This window comes from Cajanus cajan, chromosome 7 (assembly GCF_000230855.2).
Source record: "Cajanus cajan strain Asha chromosome 7, NIPB_CcT2T_4, whole genome shotgun sequence".
Taxonomy (NCBI): Eukaryota; Viridiplantae; Streptophyta; class Magnoliopsida; order Fabales; family Fabaceae; genus Cajanus; species Cajanus cajan.
This window is the reverse complement of record NC_138523.1, coordinates 31654261-31675334: the sequence shown is the minus strand read 5'-3', so window position 1 is coordinate 31675334 and position 21074 is coordinate 31654261. Positions and strand designations below refer to the sequence as shown.

At 40.9% G+C, this 21074-nt stretch overlaps 1 protein-coding gene across 1 annotated transcript; it reads right to left on the bottom strand.

The window, feature by feature from the left end:
- Positions 1-19734: 19734 nt before the first annotated feature.
- Positions 19735-20748, bottom strand: LOC145949516 (ERBB-3 BINDING PROTEIN 1-like). The gene is made up of 3 exons (XM_083059516.1): positions 20570-20748; positions 20293-20446; positions 19735-20119 (listed from the first exon to the last, which is right to left on the bottom strand). Exons 1-3 carry the CDS (start codon positions 20731-20733, stop codon positions 20075-20077), a joined length of 363 nt encoding a protein of 120 aa, XP_082915642.1. The 5' UTR covers positions 20734-20748; the 3' UTR covers positions 19735-20074.
- Positions 20749-21074: the final 326 nt, after the last annotated feature.

Here is a 21074-nt window from a genome sequence, read left to right as displayed (position 1 = left end):
GGAGTGGATGTTAGTACGGCCGGTTGTCGAATGGGTCTATAGGTGCCCGTAGACCGTTGTCGGAAAGCATCACTCAAGGTGATAACCATGAACTCGAGTCCGACAGTGCGTTGGAGCTTTCCATCGACTTACGACGAGAGGAATTGGGTCCCTATAATGGGGGCACCTTGGGGGCCTCAGACCGGTGAGAACAGTTAGAACCACCTTGAATATGCACTTTTCTGCAGGATACCCCTACCTCGTGATTCGCTCGTGACTGTTCGTGGATGAGTGAATTGTTTGTGTAAATGCTTATGTGCAATTGTTTGTGCATTAATAAATAAACTCGTGATGAGGTCTAAAAAATAAATCCCCATGCATGAAAATGTCATGACATGAGAGGAAAAACCAATGTGTGAAAATATAATAAAAGTAAGGAGCATAGGCATCATTATCAATCATACCTCATGCATCCTCATCATCATTTATAGGTTCACTAATACCCTCTCGATGTGAGTGAAAGAGACCCATGACTATTGAGATTTTCCGTTGTGGAGAGATCATAGGCTAGGGAGGGTGATAAACTTTCATCTTAAAAAGGCAGCGCCTTAAAGATGAAAGATTATCAAGCTCACAACAAGAGTGTATTCATATCATAAATAAGCTAATTAGAATAAACATTCATTTTAGAAAGTGGCTGGTCATCTCTCTGTCCTCGCGCGCGCAGAAAATCAAGAAAATGGAAGCGCTGGAGGAACAATATAAGAAGCTCACAACCGAGCTCTCACAGCTCAAGGAGCAAATGGCGCAAATGATGGAACTCATGCGTCACCACAACATACAAGGGGCTGAGCACAGTGACCATGAGTCCCATCATGTTGGAGGAAGAGTGGAACAAGAGCTGAAAAGTGGGAAGCTAGCTAAACCTTCCCAATCATTTAAAGCTAAGAAGACCTTTGGGAAGAAGAAGGAGGGAGGAGTCAGTGCCATAACCATTTCCTCATCTTCCTCCACTTCGAAGTCAGGAAGATCGCAATTCACCCCTGTGAAGAAGTTTGATAAACTTCCGACCACCTACAGCGATCTCCTGCCGAAGCTAGTGGAAGCACGTCTTCTAGCTTACGTTCCACCAAAGAAGATGGATCCACCTTATCCCGAGTGGTACAAACCACAAGATAAATGCCTATACCACTCGGGGGCACCAGGGCATTCAACAGAGAACTGCCCAGCTCTCAAACACAAGGTCCAAAGCCTTATTGATGCCGGGTGGATCACTTTTGATTCGACAGCGCCCGACGTGAGCAAGAATCCTCGGCCAAAGCAGGATTAGAGAGAAGAACAAGCCACGATAGGGCCCCTCTTTAATTTTCCATATTCTTCTTTTAGGAACTCATGATCAGTACCCGAGATCATGAGAACCTTTTCATGTAAATAAGGGTTTTACAGTTTTAATACATATCAATAAAGAGGCATTTTTCACATATCATTCTCTCTTTTGTTCTTTTCTCTCTTTCCTCATTAAAAATTCTAAACCTAAACAGAACCAATAAAATAATTATGTCTGTAATTGTTCGCTCTGACCGGGATCCAAAAGTGAATGGGTTGAGTTGGAGAGTGATGAGGAGACCATCTCTCCGGATCTGCAAAGACTGCTAGAACGAGAAGCTCGCTTACTCCAACTCGTCAAGAGAAATTGGAGACTGTGAATTTGGGGCATAGCCGAGAGATATAAGAGGTCAACATTGGGACCCATATCAGTGATGAAATAAGGACACATGTTTCCGCTATGATTATAATAAAATCATTCTTCATTGCTTCTTTTCTTGCTTATAATAAAATTCTAAACCACATTATTTTTTAACCCTGTTTGAATAAACATGAATGAGGTTAAAATCATCTTAATAATAATAAACCCACATCATTTTTATGTGGAGGTGTGTGTGACAACTTGGAGCACCTTCCCTTGGCCTTGACAAGTGCCATCATGGGTAAAAAGAAATCTTTCAAAATAAAAGAAGCTCGGCAGGAAACTCAAAAAGGGGACTGCGCAAAAATAAGAGCAAAAGACCCGCTAGGAATCCCACAAAAGGGTGACCTAGGCAAAAGTTAGGGTTACAAAAATAAACAAAAACAAAGGTCCGCTAAAACGCCACAAAAGGGTGTTTTAGGCAAAAATAAGGACAATCAAAAAACAAAAAATAAATCCATGATGGTACCATGAACCGAATTCAAAAAGAAAGGTTCAAGGGAAGCTATCCAAGTTGTCAAAATCACAACGTCAATAAACAAAGATTTTCTTAACTTCATAAGTGTTTAATCAAACAAGCCTAAACACTTAAGCCTACCATTGGCCATCCATTCTTACAAAAACCATTTTTGAAAAATAAATCCCTTCTAGAACACAAACTTCAGAACAAAAATATCTTTCCTTTCTTTTCTCTCTTGTCCCGAAAGATTTTAGAATAATCTAGTGGAAGCATGGAGAAATAAATCATCACTGATAATGGATCTAATCTGAACAACAAAATGGTGGAAGAACTGTGCCAAGAATTCAAGATCCAACACCATAACTCTTCCCCATATCGGCCGAAGACGAATGGGGCAGTCGAGGCAACCAATAAGAACATCAAGAAAATAGTGCAAAAGATGGTTGTCTCATTTAAAGACTGACACGAGATGTTACCCTTCGCTCCTCATGGCTATAGGACTTCAATACATACATCTACAGTAGCTACTCCATTCTCCCTCGTTTATGAGATGGAGGCAGTTCTACCCATCGAAGTCGAAATACCTTCCCTAAGGGTAATCATGGAAGCAAAACTTTCCGAAGCAGAATGGGTTCAAAGCCGGTATGACCAGTTGAACCTCATTGAAGAAAAACGGCTGAACGCCATATGCCATGGTCAAGCCTATCACAGGAAGATCAAAAAGGCTTTTGACAAGAAAGTCCACCCTCGAGTCTACCATGAGGGAGAGTTGGTAATGAAGAAATTGCTACCAACTCGAAAGGACAAAACCGGAAAGTGGGCCCCGAATCACGGAGGACCATATGTGGTAAAACGAGCCTTCTCAGGAGGAGCATTGATCCTCACAGACATGGATGGAAAAGAACTTCGATACCCAGTCAACGCTGACGTGGTAAAGAAGTACTATGCTTGAAGACGTTGCTTGCATAGGCCCGCTAGGATGAAAACCCAAAAAGGGCGTCCTAGGCAAAAGTTAGGGCAAAATAAAAAGCCCGCCAGTACAAGGGTACTAGGCAAAACAAAGGCGAAATTATCCCCGCTAGGATACGTCCTAGGCAAAAGTTAGGGGCAAAAGAATAAGATGTAAAAGCAAAGCAAGCAACGGTCACTTGAATCGAAAACCGAAAGGCGGTTCAAGTAATTATCTTCTAGAAGCAAGCGTCTTGCAGCATCTACACTCCTGGCTCAGGCATCTCACCCGAAGAAACTAGGAGAACATACGGAGCAACAATTGCAGATATAATTGTTAAGCCCAATGTAAATAGCCTACCCAGGCCAGCCATTCTTTAGAAAATCCTTCTGTATATCTTTCTGTAAAAAAAAAAAAAAAAAAAAAAAAAAAAAAAAAAAAAACACTTGTGAATATCAATAAAATATCTATTCATTTCTTTTCTCTCTTGACCATGTGATTATGCCTCTAAATTGGTATTTCTAAAAATTGTATGAAATTCCTTAATAATCGGTCAATAAAGAAAATTGGAGGGGTTCCTATAAAATCCATAATCTCCTGCATAAAAGGCTCACAAAAATATTCCCTCACGTCGATGACAGAAATTCCTCCAAGAAAAGGAGGATAGGGAGAGCCATTCATTTTTCTAAAAACATTAAATAATAAAACTTGCATTTATGCATCACACACATTAGTTGCACATTCAAAGACCTTATCATGAGGCAATTACATAAAATAGAAAATAGGAAAAATTGCTTGTGTATGGCAGCGGTCAACAGAAAAAGCCGCAAATCAACAGAAAAGCCAAAAACGACAAAAAGGCAAAAAATTTAGAAAATCAATCGCCTCGTACAGAATAACTGAGCCTGGAGAGGCTTGCCGAAATAATACTCCCACAGAATAATTGAGCCTGGAGAGGCTTGCTGAAAAAATACTCCCACAAGATAATTAAGCCTGGAGAGGCTTGCCGAAATAATACTCTCCAAAAGACGTCCCAGCTCGCATTCTCGGGCTGAACAAAAAACAATACTCATGCAGAATAACTGAGCCTGGAGAGGCTTGCCGAAATAATACTCTCTCAGAATAATTGAGCCTGGAGAGGCTCGCCGAAATAATACTCCCCAGAGATATCTCAGCTTCCACTCACAGGCCAAATTCCCCAGTGAAAGCTATCAAAACGAAATCAGCAAAATTCCCCAACGGAAGCATGATCCAAACAAAATATCCAAGTCAAAGGACTTAGACTTCCTCAGTGGAAGGTAGCTTTCCAACTCAAGCGATGAGTGAAGCTAAGCCTGAAGAGGCTTTCTAAATAATACTCTGGGATATATAAACTTTAAATCCCCACTCGCCTACTCAGAGGCACCCCCTCAAGAAAAATCACAAAAGACAAATAATCATTCCCCAAGCGGAATTCGGCACTCAGCCGAACACCAAACATCAAGATAATTCGCCTACACAGAGGCATTCCTACAAAAAGCAAAAATCCAAAAGATCAATAACAATTCCCCAAGCGGAATCTGGCTTTTCAGCCAAACATCAAGCGTCAAGATGATCTGCCTAACAGAAGAGGCTAATCAAAATCAATGACAAAATCCCCAGCGGATAATAGCCTACACAGAGGCAACAAAACCAGAAAAACAAAAAGAGTCACCCGAATAAGGATAACCGGGATACTCCACCACCGTCAAAAGGACGTCAACCAATCGTAAGGCATCGCTCACATCAGAAAGAGCATCTTCGTGTCTACACCCCAAGGAAACAGAAATTCCCCATGGGTACCAACTATGCAGATGCAAGTTGGGGCACAAGAAACTATGAGTAACTGCACATCCCCTAGACGGATCCCTGCGTTATCCAGCCCTCAGCGGCACCAAAATCAAAAACAAATTGTCAAAGCAGCACCATGGACTGTGGAGACAAAACCATCTCAGATCCCTGGAGAGGGCAAACTCACATTGCCAATGTCGTCAAGAACACGGAGGCAGACCCTGGAGAGGGCAAACTCACGCTACCAAAGTGTACAGAAGCACGGAGGTATGTAGCTTCCGGCTCGGGCGGCGAGCGAAGCAAAGCCTGGAGAGGCGGTACTCATAACTTCCAGCTCGGGCGTCGAGTGAAGTTGAGCCTGGAGAGGCGGTACTCACAGCTTCCAGCTTGGGCGGCAAGCGAAGCTAACCCTGGGGAGGGCAAACCGCAGACCCTGGAGAGGGCAAACTCACGCTACCAAAGTGTACAGAAGCACGGAGGTATGTAGCTTCCGGCTCGGGCGGCGAGCGAAGCAAAGCCTGGAGAGGCGGTACTCATAACTTCCAGCTCGGGCGTCGAGTGAAGTTGAGCCTGGAGAGGCGGTACTCACAGCTTCCAGCTTGGGCGGCAAGCGAAGCTAACCCTGGGGAGGGCAAACCGCAGACCCTGGAGAGGGCAAACTCACGCTACCAAAGTGTTCAGAAGCACGGAGGTATGCAGCTTCCAGCTCGGGCGGCGAGCGAAGCAAAGCCTGGAGAGGCGGTACTCATAACTTCCAGCTCGGGCATCGAGTGAAGTTGAGCCTGGAGAGGCAGTACTCACAGCTTCCAGCTTGGGCGGCAAGCGAAGCTAACCCTGGAGAGGCGGTACTCACAACTTCCAGCTCGGGCGTCGAGTGAAGTTGAGCCTGGAGAGGCAGTACTCACGCTACCAGAGTGTTCAGAAGCACGGAGGTATGCAGCTTCCGGCTCGGGCGGCGAGCGAAGCAAAACCTGGAGAGGCTACTCAACAATTTTCCACCGGAAGACGCTACAAGTCAGAAGGTTGGCACATCACCCGGACAATTGGGTCAACTCCTTTACTTGTCAGCCGGTACACCAAAAGGCAGTCCGACTAAGTAAAGGGGGGGCAGCTATAGACCCCTAAAATTGTCCGGGTCGGAAATATAGCTTGAAGACTCTCGAAGACTGAAGGAAGATCAGCCAGAAGGACTTCCTGAAGGCCCAAGGAGGGTTCTCTATAGGTCTAGAGGTCTTAGGACAGCTAAAATAAGAAAAGTGGGAGGAATGAAGCCCAATACGGCCTCCCAGAGGTTCAGTACGGCCGTATTGAACATTTTGAACTTCAATACGGCCGCACTGAACTCAATACGGCCGTATTGAAGTTTCTGGACTTCAATACGGCTGCATTGAATTCAATACGGCTGCACTGAACTTCAATACGGCCGCACTGAACTTCAATACGGCCGTATTGAGGATTTTTGAACTTCAATACGGCCGTATTGAATTCAATACGGCCGTATTAGTTCAAAATTTCAATGTTGACCGTATTGACCCTCATAAACCGTATTGAGCCTCTTCCCTATAAATATGACGTCAATGGGACGTCATTCTACACTTTTGGACTGAGTTTTAACCCTTTTCTTGAGTATTCTGGGTTTTTTTGAGCAGTGCTCTGCCTAGAAATCACTCGGAGAGTTGATCCGACGAAGTTTTTGAGTTCTGAGCATTTTGCTTGAGTCTCAAACTAAGTCGAAGGGAAATCCATCGGATTTCCAAGTCAAAAATTATTTTTTTAGGAGGGAGCGAGCGGTCTTGTAGAGGGAGGGAACGCCAAAACGCTTCCCAATTTCTGTCAAGATATATAAGAAAGCACGCTTCAAAGGTTTATCTCTTTAAAGTCCCTTCTTTTATCGCTTTCTGTGTGTACATATTTAAATTGTCATCATGTAGATAGTTAATTTACAATTGCTTAGAATAAATAGGGGTAATTTAGTAATTTCGTACTATTATTTTTAAATAATCTGTCATAGGGAACCCGAAAGGGGCGCTGTGGGGTGCTAACACCTTCCCCACGCGTAACCGACTCCCTTACCCGACTCTGGTTGTAATGGCCGAAGTCGATTTTTGAATCGATTGCCTTAAACCTCTTTTTCCAATGTTTTGAGTAAAACATTGGTGGCGACTCCATGAACCCTTCCTTTTATGAAAACCACCAATCCATGGAGGGTCCCGCTTGGGATTAACATGGATTGGTGAGCCTTTTAATAAAATTGCTCGTTTGACGAGGCCTCAGTTTGAGAATAAGTCATTCTAGCAATCCATATTTTTAAAGAAATAAAAGAGTCTAACCATCCTTCGCGACTTCCAGAAAGCCCGTTTCGGGCCGGTGGCGACATCCCTCAAGTTCAACTTCAAGGTGACCAACAACCAGGCGGAGTGTGAGGCACTCCTCGCAGGACTAAGGCTAGCCCGCGACCTCGGAGCTCGAAGAGTGAGTTGCAACAGCGACTCGAAGATCATGGTGGAGCAGCTCAGTGGGACGTATCAGGCAAAGGACACTCTTTTACAGCGGTACTTCCACGTCGCATCCCACCAGATCTCGTCCTTTGACGAGTTCACCATACAACATGTGCCTCGAGAACAAAACACCCGAGATGACCTCCTATCAAAGCTCGCCAGTACCAAAAGGCCTGGACAACACCGAACTATCATCTAGGAGACCCTGCACTCACCCAGCTAGGAGACCCTGCACTCACCCGAGATGACCTGGGGTGGATGACAGGCATCTGGAGTTACTTGAAAGAAGGGACGTTGCCCGAAGATAAGGACGAAGCTCGAAAAATGAGAATGAGATTTTCTAAATTCGTCATTGTCGGGGATGAGCTATTCAAACGTGGCATTTCCACTCCACTGCTCAAGTGCTTGACTGCGCCTCAGGCAGCCTACGTCATCAAGGAAATTCACCGGGGCATATGTGGCATGCATTCCAGAGCACGCTCAATGGCGACCAGAGTACTCCAAGTTGGGTACTACTAGCCCACTCTGAAGTCAGACTGCCAAGACTACATCAAAAAATGCAAAGAGTGCCAGCAGTTTGGTAACACACACCGACAACCGCCCGAAGCTCTCCACCATATGATGTCGGTGTGGCCTTTCTCCCAGTGGGGAATGGACATCCTCGGGCCATTCCCCCCTGCGAAAGGTCAACTGAAGTTCCTCCTAGTGGCGATCGATTACTTCACCAAGTGGATTGAGGCATGCCCACTCGCCAAAATCACCACTAAGAACGTGCAAAAATTCACCTGGAGGAATATCATTTGCAGATTCGGAATCCCTCACACCCTCGTTACAGACAACGGCCGACAGTTCATCGCACAGGGATTCAAAGACTTCCTCCAAGAGCTCGGTATCAAACACTTTCTGACCTCGGTGGAACACCCCCAAACCAATGGCCAAGCCGAAGCAGCCAACAAGGTCATCCTCCGGGAACTTAAGAAGCGGCTAGGGAACACCAAAGGATAGTGGCCCGACGAACTCCCCAGCATCCTCTGGGCGTATCATTGCACCTCCTAGTCAACCACGTAAGAGACGCCTTACGGGCTGACCTACGGAGCTGACGCGATGATCCTAGTAGAAGTCAGAGAGACGTTCCACCGACGCGAAGTTTTCAACAGCGAGCAGAACGCTCGAGAGTTGGCAGCTGACCTCGACTTGGTTGACGGGCTTAGAGACGAAGCTCAAATCCACGAAGAAGCCTGCAAACTCTGAGCTTCCCGAAGATACAACACCCGAGTGCGACCTCGCTCTTTTCGAGTTGGCGACTTGGTGTGGCGATTGCTAGGTGAAGCACGGAAAGATACATCAGATGGGACGCTTGCACCCACTTGGGGTGGCCCGTTTCGAGTTACAGAAGACTTGGAAAATGGAGCGTATAGACTAGAAGAACTCAGCGAAAAACCTATACCGCAAACTTGGAATGCCACGCATCTCAAGTTTTACTTCAGCTAAACTTTGTATGAATGAGCTGTGCACTCTTTTCCCGCCTCAGTCTTTAATCCCAAAAAATAGAAAAATGGGTTTTGGCTAAGAGGATTTTTAACGAGGCACACTTACATAATCAATAAAATGACTCATTCTATTCAACTCATATTTTTGGTTCCACATCACTTTATGTTTCATGCTAAATAGAGGTCGAGTCTGAACCAACTTCTTTCGCTTTCACTTAAGGTCGAGTTCGAACCTTCACAAAAAGTTACTCAACGAAAATACGAGGTCGAATTCAAACTTCGGCATGATTAAGGTCGAGTTTGAACCTTCGCAAAGAGTAGCTTAACGAAAATCAGAGGTCGAATTCGAACCTCGATATGATAAACTCGAGATCGAGTTCGAACCTTCACGAAGAGTAGCTTAACGAAAATCAGAGGTCGAATTCGAACCTCGGTATGATAAACTCGAGGTCGAGTTTGAACCTTCACAAAGTGTAGCTTAACGAAAATTAGAGGTCGAATTCGAACCTCGGTATGATAAACTCGAGGTCGAGTTTGAACCTTCACAAAGAGTAGCTTAACGAAAATCAGAGGTCGAATTCGAACCTCGGTATGATAAACTCGAGGTCGAGTTCGAACCTTCACAAAGAGTAGCTTAACGAAAATCAGAGGTCGAATTCGAACCTCGGTATGATAAACTCGAGGTCAAGTTCGAACCTTCGCAAAGAGTAGCTTAACGAAAATTAAAGGTCGAATTCGAACCTCGGTATGATAAACTCGAGGTTGAGTTCGAACCTTCATAAAGAGTTACTTAACGAAAATCAGAGGTTGAATTCGAACCTCGGTATGATAAACTTAAGGTCGAGTTTGAACCTTCTTAAAGAACTACTTAACGAAAATCAGACGTCGAATTCGAACCTCAGTATCATAAACTCGAGGTCGAGTTCGAACCTTCTTAAAGAGTTACTTAACGAAAATTAGAGGTCGAACTCGAACCTCGGTACGATAAACTCGAGGTCGAGTTCGAACCTTCATAAAGAGTAACTTAACAAAAATCAGAGGTCGAATTCGAACCTCGGTATGATTAACTCAGGGTTGAAATCGAACCTTCACAAAGATACAATAGACACCGAACGTATCTCTCAAAACGCGCAAACAAGAAAAAACCAGGCTTAAACGCAAAGGCAAAAGAAAGCGCAATAACAAGTAGACAAAAAATACGTATATACATAACCATGTTTACCGAGTTCAATACATGAATTCAAGTAAAGGAATAACAAAGTAGAAAAACATAACAAAAATGGCCTAGGCGGAGGCGTTGTCACTAGAGCTGTCCTCGACGTCATCCTCCTTGATCAGCTTCCCGAAACGGACAACCTTCTCCACGTGCATGGCCGAGAAGTCAAACCCTGGCACAAGGAGTCGGGCCTGGCGAGTAGTCTTGAGGAAACCCCTCTTATGCTCGAAGATGACAGCTCGCTCAGTCTCCTCAAGTTTCCTCTCCAGCACCGCCTGGGCCTCCTCCAGCTTCGCCAACTCCACTCTCAAAGAGGCGACCTCCTCCTCTTTGCTGCCAAGGACGACCTCGTCACAGAGACGCTTCTCAGCCGCCGCCACCAGCTCACTCTTCAGGGAGGTTACTTCATCCTCCAAGGAGCGCACCTGACCACGGGAAGACGTCACCTCATCTTCAAGGAAGCGCACCCAACTCCGGGATGAGGCGGCAAGCCCCTACAGCTCGCCCACCTGGGAGGCATAGTTCTCGTTGGAGCGCAAAGCAATCTCCAGTGACTTTTGCACCCTCGCAAGATCCCCCCTCACGGCTCGCAGCTCGACACACTGCAATTTTGCTTCACCGAGGGCAGCACTAAGGACCTTGTTCTCCTCCTTCAGGACTTTGTTTTCGTCCCTCAGGGGTTGAACTCGGCCCCTCAGTCTAGCCAGATCCTCCTGCTGCTTGGACCACGTATGCTTCCAGTGGTCCAGAATGGTCGTAGCCCTCTGCAAAAGGACCTGAGCAACATCAAAGCTCTCCACGGGCCCGGCCTCCTCGATCACCTCTTGATCCTCCGAGCTCAGCAAGCCCTTGTGGAAGAACCTATCGGTGGTCACCCCCGCGCTCCACATTGAATTCATGTCAGCGGAGGCACTCACGTGGTCCAGACGCACATCAGAGCGATCCTTCCCAAAGCGGTGAGTAATGTATCAGCTCCGGGAGGCCCCCTGTGACGGACCTGACGACGGTGCAGAGACTACAAGCGTCGCTGTAGGGACCTCGAAACTTGGCCCCTTGCCCCGAACCTCGGTAGCAGTGAAAGCGGCAGCCGACGTCCCCTGCTCAGCAACAGGGACACCTGCCTCAGGGACTGCCGAGCTCGGAGTCACCGGGATCTTAACAGCATCTCCCACCTACAAAAGAACAGCACATCAGAGGACAAAAGAACAACATAAAAAGTACCAGAAAAATGAAAAATGAGGTACTCACCACGGCGGCCTGGGCGACTTGCTCAACAGCACAAGCCCCCACCTCGGCAGCTATCTCTGCCTGCACAGAGTGATAATACCTCAACAAACCAAGAAAAATCAACATAGAAGAAAAGTTAAAGAGAACAAGACACTTACCTCGGCGGAGGGAACAACCTACTCAGCAGTCCCCACAGCAGCCACTTGGGGAACCTCCCCAAGCGGAGGGCTCCCAGTGAGGTTGACTGCGTCGGCATCCGTAGCCTTAGTAGTCACCTCCTCCGTGCCGCGAGGGGCAGAGGCTCCCCCGACCTCTTTCTCGCCCCTCTTTCTTTTTCGGTTGACCTTAAGGGGGGACATCTCCTCCTCCCAAGGCTCCGCGACCTCTATCTCGGCCACATTATAGCGGTGCTTCAACTCGCGCCACTTATTTTTGCTCATTATGCCTGCAAATACAGCAGATAAAAACATCAGCAAAAGAAAGTTTCGCAAACCCTAACAGTTTAAAGAAGACGAGATACTCACTCTCCAAGCCCCTCTCCTTGTATGCTGAGTTCGCAAGCGACAGAACGAGCTTGCAATCCAGCGGACGAGGGAGCGCTGCGAGGTTCTCAACGGCGGCCGCCTCCGAAGCCATCAATTTCAATTGGCCCACCCCATGAAACCTAGACGATTTGGGGCACCAGTAGAAAGGGAACTTTGGCAAACCGCCGAAATAAAACGCCCCATCCTCCAAGGGATCGACATCCACAAGGGCGACCCGAAAGAACTCTTGTTTGTAATTTTTGTATGATTGGGAGTAGAGAGTAAATAAACCCCCATCCCTACTCCCACTCAAGAACAACACGCCATATGGCGGAACGCCTATTTTCAGTTGATAGAAATGCAGAAAGACAGGAAGAGACACCCCTATTCCTAAGACTGAACACAGGACTTGAAAAGCCCTCAAGAAACCCCAACTGTTGGGGTGCAACTGGCAAGGAGCCGAGTTGACAAAATTCAAAAAGTCACACTCAAATTGTGTGAAGGGAAGGCAAACGCCCAAATCCCTAAAGAAGCATTGGTAAACATAGAAATGGGGAGGGTCAGTAGACTTCCCCATGTACACGCCCTCACCGGCCTGACAAGGTTCAAGCCGGATCATCTGGGAAATGGAAGGGTCACAAACCCTGTACGATCTCAAGATCGCATTAACTTCAAGAAAGGATCAGAAAACGCTTTGGACCTCCGCCATCTCGCACCGAACCCAGTTGTACCCAGGAATACCTTGAACGAGGTCCGCTGGCGGCGCCACCTCCTTCTTTTTCCCGGCGGCAGCCATTCCGGTAGCCGCCGCCTTGCCCGGCGCCTTGCCTTTACCCTTGGTAGGCGCGGAGGAACCAACACCACTCCCTCCAGCCATGGAAAAAACAAGAAAGACTCGAAGAATACTGGAGAAGAAGGAAAAAGAAAATAGTAGAAAGGAAGTACCTGGTACTCTTCCTCAAAAAACAACCCTAACAATGACTGGGTTACCGGAAACGACGGCGAAAACGGAAAAAATGAAGACGAAGGATGAGCAGAAGAACGGGAGAAACAACGTGCGCGAGAAGTTGAAAGAGTGAAAAATGAGTAAAGTGAAAAGGGAAGAGGCGCGAGGGAGAGAAAAAGGTTTTTCCCAAATTCAAAACGGTCACGCCACGTGTCAGCCAAGGGGCAAGTCTGACGCCACATTAATGGAAAACCATTATGACAAATGAAAACCATCATTACATAACTGTCACTCCCATTAACGCGCCACTTGCATGTTTTCGGGAAATGACCAGTTATGACACATGGCATCTCAACAAGCAGGCGTACGCGAAAGGTCATTGTTCCCTGACGAGCTTGGTTTTAAACTCCTCGACCCACGGTCTTCGGAGCTCAGGGGGCTAGTGTACTATTCGTACCGCCACGTCAAAGCTCGAGCTCAGTTTTAAACTCCTAGACCCACGGTCTTCGGAGCTCGGGGGGCTAGTGTACTATCCGTACCGTCACGCCAAAGCTCGAGCTCGGCATCACAGTGTGGATTGACCTCAGAACACGCATTTGGAGACCTCGGCCTAGACGAGATCCGTAATCCAACTAGATCATAACCGATCTCAGGAGATCTCGGTCCAGATGAGATCCGTTACCTAATTAGATCATAACTGATCTCGGGCCCAAGGCCCAACGCAACCCTAATTCACACTAAGGTACGTGCATTACTTATACAAGACACATACTCATACAAACCCTAACTTTAGCATCAGAGTCTCTTTTGCAGGTACCACCCCCATCTTGGAACACCAACGTACCAGCGAAGGAGGCTCTCCAATCTTGCTCGGCGGATCATCTCTACAGCAGATCTCCGGTAAGAACAAAATTGAAATTCATAATGAAGAAAACAATTCGGCAATTCCATTTCGATTCAATATATATTTAGAGAAATTGATAACAATCTATAATATGATGGTTCTCGTAACAGGATCGATTTTAAGGGACATTTCAAATTGAAACCATTCTCAATATGCACAACGGAAAACTATGGTTCTTGATCCATTTTCAATTAGAATTAGGATTCATAAATTGGGAAAACATCATTAATTAATGAAGAATCATAAATTTCACAACACATGCTCTGATACCACATGTAAGTTGTTTATTTCATTCAATTGCATATCAATAATTTATAATGTCTTAGGATCTTGAAATCTATGATTCTCACATGCACTTTAATAGTAAGAAAGACTTACCTTGATCCATGATAACCGTAATGAGAATAAGTTCTTCAATCACATTTTCCCAATCTATCTCTTCCCATACTTCATACTCACATCACTCTCTTTGATGATAAAATAATGAGAGTTGTTTCATATGGCAGAGATAGAACCCAAATAGTTCCTCTTATTCAACTAACTTCCATCAAGTTAGTTATCGGCGGTTATAAAATTTAAAAATAATAACTTCCCATATTTATCAATAAATCTTTTTATTTTATTAAATTACATTTAAACTCTTAATTCACATAAGTCACATTATAGTATTATTTAATATTTTCTAACATGCATAACTTTCATAAAAAATATAAATTTGCTTAAAGTAAAATGAAAACTGAAATTATATTTGAGTAGGAGTTAATATAAAATTTACCTAAAATTTTAAAATTTCTAAACACGATGTCAACTTTAATGGCAAGATAATTATGAATGATGCTTATATTTATTTCTCATAACATTATTAAAATGAAACATGAACAAACATCATTTAGAAAACCTCTATTTATTAGGTCTATCACACTCTTCAGCTAAATTTTAAACATGCCATGAAAGTGTTTATATTACAAATGATAATTAGTTAATTATCTATATTCACACTCACTCTCACACACTTACACTCTCTATATATATATTCAAATAAATAGGTGAGAATTAAACTTAAGTAAATAACTCTGTTTTTTAATTAAAAAAATTCAATTTCTATTTTTCTTATCAATTGACTTAATTCAATAATTCTTTATTTCTTTAAAATAATGTTTCTCTTCTAACTTTTTCTTTAAAAAAATTATCATTTTTTAAATGATGAAAGTAATTCTTTTTATGATGTTAATATGTTGATAAATATTAAAATGCCTGTCAATTTACAAAACAAATTAACATATTTTTATAATATTATTTTATCATATAAAGTAAAATTTATCTTGATAAATAGTTCCTAATATCATTAAATGCATTGTTTTATATGTAAAATCATATAAGTTAGGCACAACTTTATATTAAGTTAGCAACAATATTGTATGTCAATGTGTGTCACAGTTTGTACGTGCGGAAAATAATTTCACTTGACATCGCCTTCTATTATAATCAAAGAGAAAGGGAAGTCTCAAAGATGTTTTATTTTTGGTTAGAAAGCTTTTGTTCTATATATATAACATTTGGTAAATTTATAGAAGTACAGTGACACATTAGCCTTGTCCTGTTGATGAATATAGGATATAGGTTTAGGATCTATTCTCAGCAACAACATCAAATAGAGTTTTAGAAAATGCGTGTCACTGAACACTACAAAAATAAATAAATAAATTTTAGAAATTTTAGAAATCACCATAAATTGACTTTTTAGTTTTTAAAATATTTTTTTTTATTTTTTATTTATTTTAATAACCTGAGCCAGTTTGTATTTACCAAAATGACCCCAAGTGAGAAATCAGTTACTGGGTAACCGATTTCTCAATAGATTTTAAATTTTTTTTTTCAAAATCTCATTGAGAAATCGGTTACCTAGTAATCGATTTCTCACTTGGATTTTTTTTTTCATTTTTTGTTTTCTGAATTTAAAAAATAAAAAAATTATTTTAATTTTTTGAATATGAAAAATATGTTTAATATTTAAATTAAATAAATTTTAAAGAATAATATTTAAAAATAAAAATTAATATTACTTATTTTTAAATTTTATTTTAAATTTCAAAATTGAATATTATACTTATATTTAAATTTTTAAAATTGATTTTATTATTTAAATTAAATTTATTAAATATAAAAAATTGAATAATGTAATTTAATAATAAATATATTGATTTTGTATTAATAATTATAGATAATTAAATTTATTAATAAATACATGACAATATTATTTTATTAAATATTAATTACATTATATATTAAGTACAATAATTATAACGGTTGCATCATTAAAATGAAAATAACTTTAAAAAAATAATTATACAAATTTCAAACATAGTAGATGAATAACATAAACCCTAAAACATATAACATTAGTTGTCTAACTTCATTGCTTGGTCAAGGTATCTTTCAATCGCTTCCATCCCATGCAATAATCCAATATACGTCATCGTAGCATATAATTTGAGACTTTTTAGGTCGTGCATTTCTGTGAACAATGAAAACATGCACTCCACATCTTCATATCATCCCTAAGATGACACATTGTATATTTATATACACCACCAATACATGAAATTGGGTATTGGTAATGGATATCTATGACAACTTTGTAATGAGGAAGATTAAGGTTATTATTAATAACCTGCTTAAGTTGCTCATAAGTCATCCTGTTGCTTACTAGTAGGGTTCTAACATCGTTGCTAACAAACGTACCTCCATGCTCAGTGAAGACAATTTGTCCATCATAATAAACAGTGGCCGGAACAGTTAACGACTCCATTAATTGGATGTTTCAATCTGATGCATTTTAGCCTTTGTTACAGAATATTATATACAACTAAAGCAACATGCTTACAAGCTAATGTGGACAAACGCAAAGTCATTGGATTCCTGACGCTCTGGGAACAAGGCAATGACACTTTACATAAAACATTAATTTTATGACACTCTAGAACAAAGCAATTGATGACATTGCACAAAGATTGGATTCTTGATGCTCTGGGACCAAGGCAATGACACTCTGCGTAAAGCATTAAATTTTTGATGCTCTAGGACAAAGCAATTGATGACACTACACAAAGTCATTGGATTCCTAATGCTCTGGGACGAAGGTAATGACACTCTGCACAAAGTCTTTGGATTCCTGACGTAATGGACAGACTAATTCAATTTTTTTTGCACTATATATACACTACATACGTTCCAACCCTAAACACACAACAAAAGATAAATTCTCTTCAGCTATTGCACTATTCAATTTTGTTGCTATTGTTTTTCAAGAATGTCTTCTTCATCTTCAACTATGTTGTGGAAACAACACCTCTATAGGTCAAATGAAAATCATCTTATGGTAAGGTAATATTTATTGCATAATGTTAATTTACAACTAATATTATTCATTACTAACATTTCAATTCTACCATATTGGCAGACAAGTGGTCAAGTAATTCAATCTTACTATCATACCATGCCTACACCTGACCCAAGAATTAAACATTTGTTGGAGGTTGCTGGCATTGGCGAGATTGCCAAAATTAGACATTTTAAAATCGATGATTGTCTGATAACGTCTTTGGTGGAGAGGTGGAGACCTAAGACACATACTTTTCACCTCCTAGTTGGTGAGTGCACGGTCACTTTGGAAGATGTGGCACTACAATTGGGTTTGAGGATTGATGGCAAAGCTGTCACATGACCAACTTTTTTTGACTGGGATGAATTGTGTTTTGAGTTGTTAGGCTTCGTACCTCCGAAAGGGGAAGCTCTAGTTGGCTTAACTATAAAACTAAAATGGTTAATAGACCATACAATTGCACTACCAGATGAACCCACTGAACAACAATTGCACCAACATTGTAGGACATATATCTTAGGGTTGATTGGTGGTGTCATTATGCTAGACAAGTCAGGTAATAGACTTCACTTAATGTATTTACCACTATTGGCTGACTTGGAACGTGCATGACGATATAGTTGAAGTTCTGCTTGTTTGGCACATTTGTACAAAGAAATGTGCAGGGCAATTTTTCTATCGTCAAAGAAAATGGGTGGATGTTCTTTGCTTCTGCAGTCTTGGGCTTGGTATCGCATGCTCTTCATCCAACCAAGAGGCCAACGGGATATTACATTTCTGCTAGTATTGAGGTATGAATTAATTTTTATACCACTTTAATACATCAAACAACTACATCCTACTTATAATTTTATCAATGTACAAATTTTTTAGGTGGTCAAGAAGAGGGCTAAGATTTACAGGCATGCCCTATGGAGACTTACTTGGCTACAAATTAAGATATGACAACATGAATCATAACGAGGTAATACAATGTCAAATTCTCTCACACATACTCTCTTTTATTCAATTAATATATACCCACTACAAGAAAAATCAGCATTATCTACGGAAAAAATCCGTAGATAATGATGAAAATCCGTAGATAACTGATAATTATCTACGGATTATCTACGGAAAAAATCCGTAGATAATAAGGTCGTAGATAACGTTATCTACGGATTTTATCTACGGATATACAATTTATCTACGGATGAGTTTATCTACGGAAATTTCCATAGATAACTTATCTACGGAAATTTCCGTAGGTAACTTATCTACGGAAATTTCTGTAGGTAAGTTACCTACGGAAATTTCCGTAGGTAAGTTACCTACGGAAATTTCCGTAGGTAAGTTACCTACGGAAATTTCCGGAGGTAACTTACCTACAGAAATTTCCGTAGATAAGTTACCTACGGAAATTTCCATAGATAACTTATCTATCTTAAAAAGCAAAAATTATATGTCAAACACGACACCAGTGGACTATCTATCTTCTTTGAGGTTCCAATTCCAGATGGAAATCCATTAGTGTGTCAACCCTGTAGAAAAGGGAAGCAATATTCCTTTCTCGAATTGGTCACATTTCAAAAACAAATAAACAACACAAACAACCACAACTAATCCCCACAACTAATCCCCTTTCAATTCAATTCAATTTCAATCACGCTATTTCACCACAACTTATATTATAAAATTATTATTTTTACTTAAATCATAGTTTAAAACTACACACAGTTTAAAACTACACACAATATTAGTTACAATTATTATATAAAAATTCTTAATTCTTTAATACTATAACTATACTGCAAAATCATTAAATATGAGAGGCATTAGATTCCAATGAAAAATTCAAAACTCCAAATAAGATGCAACCATGCACCAAGAACAGTTTGAGTGGCTCTGGTGATGATTTTGAATGTCAGAAGAGATTTTAGAGTCATCACAGCCTAATTTTTGAACAGCAAGTCCATAAAGATACATAGCAGTGTACGTAGTGCTTACACTTGCACATGTCCCATACATACATTTCATAACTCTAAAACTTAGATTCTACCTCCATAACTGCTGACGCATATCAATCATACTAATAATATATTCAGACACTTTCTATATAATCAATTCCCAGCCTCAGAATTACTGTCAAAAGTTGAAAAAGTTATTTTCTACTTTGACTTTAAGTGATTTTATTATTGATTTTAATCGAATAGAAAATTAATTCAAAAACTCATGTTATATATGCAGACTTCATTACCTTTCTGGTATTACTTATCAAAATTAAAAAAGAAGTCTAAAGTAATCATTAGCATAACAAACTAGTTCCAGTAGAGAGGGTGGGGGAGTGCATGCATGCTTCAAACCTGCCTATGTGAAATTAGACGAGGCAGAGGAGAGGCAAGTATATATAAATTCTTAGAAGAATGAATGCTGATGCATCAAATATATAAAAAACTATTTTCAGAATTTAAAGTGTGAACGATGGAAACTATATACAATTTCACTATTGATTTGATCCAAACAATCAACATATTGTTAACCACTGAATTACTTAGCTAGTTCAATTCATTGCACGCCAGCTAACAAAACCAAAACCACAGAAATTTTAAGAATAAAAAAGTCATACCTAACTAGCAATCAAAGTACGTAATGCACACTATAAACCAAATCAAGATAATTTTAGAAGAAAGTGGAACACTGGATAGAAATATGAGATATCCAGCCAAAAAATTATTGAAACAATTTCAATCAAAACAAAAATATCAAGTCTTTTTGATGAAAATGCATGATATCATTTAAAATGAAGATAAAAGAACAATACAGACATCAAGAGGAGTTCCCAGGATTAATGATGTGCTTAATCGGCAAGACAACACATGAAAAATAATGAATGACCTCTATCAGTGTAACTATGACAATAAAGCTTCATTGGAGTATATCCATAGCCATGATACTTTTCATCATTTAGAGATCAAAATCCACAAGGCACACATTTAGGCAAAGAAACCCCTTCAAACAATACACATGAAGCAACCTAATTTTACTAAGCTGGATTGCTTATATAGTGATGACCTTATACCTATCTACCAAACATACAATTAATAGAGGCAACATGTTGAAAATTCCAAATCAAATCATACAAAAATTCAAATACAGGGGAAAAAATCCTTTAAGTTGATTACCTTTTTTCCCGGCCTAACAAGCCTCAAGGCCACCTCAGCAGCAGTATTTGCAGCAGCAATAACATCAGCTGCCCTTCCTGTGACAGGACCTTCCTGAAGAACATCAGTGTGAGCCACAGCCGCGATGAAACCATCTATATGACAAGCCAAATCACTACAAACAACCAAAGAAACTACCATCAGCTTCCCAATAATAGCGAAAAACACAAATTTCATTCCCCCATCACTCATAACAAAATTCCTACTGAGAAAAAAAAACCATGCTCAAAAATGTTACATTTTCAATATATCACCTTCTTCCAACACTGTCTCGTCACTGGCTAGTGGAGAGAAATGGCAGACCACATTGTTTACAGATAAGCAAGTTGGGAAAGCAACACCTCTCTCAATCTTCCTCTTTACGTTCTTGTACACATTTCCAGTTTGTTTGTACACACACATAAAACAAACTTTATAAGCTATAATCCAAAAATATTAAAAATAAATAAATAAACAAAACAGCAATTCTGTATGCATATATGAACATGTATGTTAAAAAATATCATAATTCACAAATAATTCTCCTTCATATATAAATAATAAAACCTTACTCTCTAATATATGAATCCCCTTTCTCACAAATGTCCACAGCTTTGGCCTTAGGTTTACATTCTGAAATAACTAACTTCAAGGCCTCTGCAAAATCATAAACAGACAAACAATAAAAGGTGAAAAAAAATGAAATCATCAATAAAACCAAAAATGCAAATAAAAAAAGGTGTCCTTCATCAAGATTCCAGAAA